Source organism: Pezoporus flaviventris, unplaced genomic scaffold (assembly GCF_033815535.1).
Source record: "Pezoporus flaviventris isolate CSIRO_AGI_PZ_B2104156 unplaced genomic scaffold, CSIRO_AGI_Pfla_v1 ptg000003l, whole genome shotgun sequence".
NCBI classification, from domain to species: Eukaryota; Metazoa; Chordata; class Aves; order Psittaciformes; family Psittacidae; genus Pezoporus; species Pezoporus flaviventris.
In genome coordinates, this window is record NW_026892551.1 from 1,957,666 (window position 1) to 1,960,747 (window position 3,082).

Consider the following 3,082-nt stretch of genomic DNA (forward strand, 5'->3'; position numbering starts at 1 on the left):
AATGAAAGCATAGCAAGATCACAGAAATACTGACCAATGGCCTTCTGGGCAAAAGTAGTGCTTTTTTTTTTTCTCCTCAGATTTTTCTCAGGCAGCAGAGCTCATGTGGGGAATCGAAGCAGTAAATGGGCACCTACAAGGGCAGAGTCAGAAAGCACTGATGAAGCCATGAGGGCAGGAGCAGGCAGGACTTGGCTCCTGGGTTTTTCAGAGCTATGCTGTAAAAAGGGTCATTGCTAGCACAAGAGAGAGGCCCCTTTCTGGCAACTACAGTGTTGCTTTGGTCCCTTCTCAACACATGTGATACCCTCAGAGCATGGGACATTGACAGAGAGGTGCAGTGCCCCCTTGCCAGGCAGCAGAACTCGGCAGGGAGCCTGGGAAGCTGAGATATGGTGCTTTCCAAAACCCAAGCAGCAGCATCCCTCACTTTGCCATACAAAAACCACAGGTTGGCAGGCAATGCTGGGGTAGCATGTTTCTCCTAACATACATGTTCCTCGAGGCAGGACCATCCTGTGCACCTCAGGAATGTTTCCTATACTCAGAGCTTGGCAAAAAGATGGAACACAGGCTCTGCTACACACCTGGGTGACTCGTTCTTCCCCTGCTTGAATTTCGTCAGTTGCCCATCCCTGAGAGCTCAGTTTTGCTCTTCTTCTGGGATGGTGGCCCGTCGCTGCCCTCTTCCCAGGTTGCTCTTTGCTTCCTGGTGTTCCGCGAAGAGCCAGGGAACCTTTCCATTCAACAGTATTGTTAGACAGGCGAAGCCATGATCAGCTTGAACCAATCAAAGCCAGGCAGTTTTACCTTTTCTCCCCAGAAAAGCTCCTCTGCTGCTCTCTCTCAGGAGCGATGGGAGGCACCTGCAATGGCAATGTGTAGGTTAGCAGAGGGCAAGGGCCTCCCTGCACAATTGCTACCCTGGCTCTAAAAGGCACATTCCTTGGATGGGTTTGCTCAGCTGAGCTGAGCCAGCTCTGGTGGGATCACCTCACAAAGTGGGATGGCCAACCTGCATTAGCCTTGCTCTGCACTTTGGCAGAGCTGCAGGCTGGTGGATGACCGTGCTTGTCCTTGCAGCAGCAGCCCCACCTTCTGAGAGGGGAGGCTTTTGTTGTCACACTGCTTGTGCACTTCACTTACCTCTGCTGTTTCCAGCTCTGCTTGTGGTGCTGGTGTCTCCTCGTCTCCCTTGCTGGCCAACCCGGCCACCTGCTCTCCAAGGAGCTCCTCATGGTGGTCGATGAGGAACTCAACAAGCTTTGTCACCTGCACACAGCAAACCACTGGTTTCACTGAGGGGGCTGATGAGGGCTCAAACAGCCTTTCCCAGCCTGACCCACGCTTCTGTGCAGGCAGGTGCAGCTGTGGGGCTGCTCTTCCTGGCTGCCGCCCCGTGGCTTTGCTGATAGGAGGAGGCAGCCAGGACCCTCCGAGCAGCAAAGCTGGGCTGGGCTTGGAATGCTGTAGCCGGGTGGTGAACACAGCGTACCTTCCCTGTCTCCAGAGCCAGGACATCCAGGGGCACCTCCTGGGGTGGGCTCAGGAGGTTAGTTGCCAGGCAGATGGCCAGGTTTCCAGCCGTCATCTTGGTTGTGGCCACGTTCCTGCTGATGCTGCTAAGCAGCGACAGCAAGTGCCGGAGCAGGAGCAGGTTGGCCCCCGGTAACTTGCTGGCCATCCTGAGGGAACAGAAGCACAGTGTTAATGAAGCCGGTGTTGACAACACAGGTCTCTGAGGCTGATCTCACCCAAGGCCACTGCTTGCTCTACAGCAGAGGGACTGCTTTTGCTGAGATGCGGCCACCTCCTTCCCTCCCTGCCCTTCTGAAAAGGGCCCTTGTTGGAACCAGCCCCAATGCCTGGGGGAAGTGCTCCCTGGAGAAAAAAGCCTTTTGGTGCCTCTGTCCCCCCAAACATAAACCCCACAGCAACAGGAGGTGGCTTGCAGGAGCCATGGCTATTTCAGGCAGGCCACTGCTTTGCATTGGAGTCCCAGCCTGTGCCAGTCCTTGCTGGCTGCTGCCACACTCTTTCAGTGCTGCCAGCCTCTCCTGCCTGCAGGTCTTCTCCATAGCATTCATCCACTCCTCAAACAGCTGGACACTGAGGAGCTTGGAGGGGATATTCCGAAGGAGGTCCTGTAGTGCCAAGGGCTCCATGTGAGGCTTTGGCCACTGTCCCCAGGAGCATTTGCAGCATCCCCAGCCCTCTGGCTCATGAGCAGGTGGCTGGATTTCTGCTCGTGCTCCCGCAGGTGCCCATCATCACCAAGAGAGCCAGGAGCTGCAGGGCTCTGGGTCAGCAGGGCTCACCTTCAAGAGGACAGCCAGCAGCAGCACAGGCTGGTTTGCCAGCTGCACCAGCACCCTGCTGTCTAGGGCGTCCCTGACCTCACGGCAGGCGCGCTGGCTGACTGCCAGCCGGAAGATCCCCTCCGTGGATGAGCCATGCTCCTTGAGCAGAGCCAGAAGGTCCTGAGGGCACAGAGGAGGAGAGTTGCTGAGCTGGAGACAGGTCCTGAGGTAGGTGCTGGGGACAGCCTCTTTATGGAGGAGCTGGCAGGATGGGATAGGATGGGATGGGATGGGATGGGATGGGATGGGATGGGATGGGATGGGATGGGATGGGATGGGATGGGATGGGATGAGATGAGATGAGATGTGATGGGGACCCCCCAGCCAGGCTGGCTTACCTGGATGGGCTGAGGCAGCATGCCATCCTGGCTGCACAGATCTGCCAGGGGCTGGCCAAACAGAGCTCCCACACGAGCAGGGCCCAATGGCCCCCGTGCCCCTACTGCAGCCAAGGTGCCTGGCCATGCAAATGGCCAGGGCAGCTTCCTCTTGCTCCTGCTCGTCCCGCCTGCTTCCAAAGGAAACAGAGCAAAGAGCCATGGAGGAGAAGCACCAGGACAGCATTCCCAGACTCCCTCAGTGTTGCCCCCTCACCACCGAGGGCACGAGAGAGGCAGCATCATTTGGGAGCGAGGGGCCCCAGGGCTCAGCTCTCTCCTGCCACAGAGTGATGGGGATGGACGTGTCCTGCAGGAAGGGCAGCGGCAGCTCCATCGCAGCAC

The 3,082-nt window shown here is 57.5% G+C and overlaps 1 protein-coding gene across 1 annotated transcript; it reads right to left on the reverse strand.

The window, feature by feature from the left end:
- Nucleotides 1-382: 382 nt before the first annotated feature.
- LOC133265019 (T-cell activation Rho GTPase-activating protein-like) lies at nucleotides 383-2,824 on the reverse strand. Its single transcript, XM_061445196.1, has 7 exons — nucleotides 2,699-2,824; nucleotides 2,319-2,480; nucleotides 2,035-2,144; nucleotides 1,496-1,685; nucleotides 1,147-1,272; nucleotides 811-866; nucleotides 383-736 (listed from the first exon to the last, which is right to left on the reverse strand). Exons 1-7 carry the CDS (start codon nucleotides 2,717-2,719, stop codon nucleotides 622-624), a joined length of 780 nt encoding a protein of 259 aa, XP_061301180.1. The 5' UTR covers nucleotides 2,720-2,824; the 3' UTR covers nucleotides 383-621.
- Between the last annotated feature and the right edge of the window lie 258 nt (nucleotides 2,825-3,082).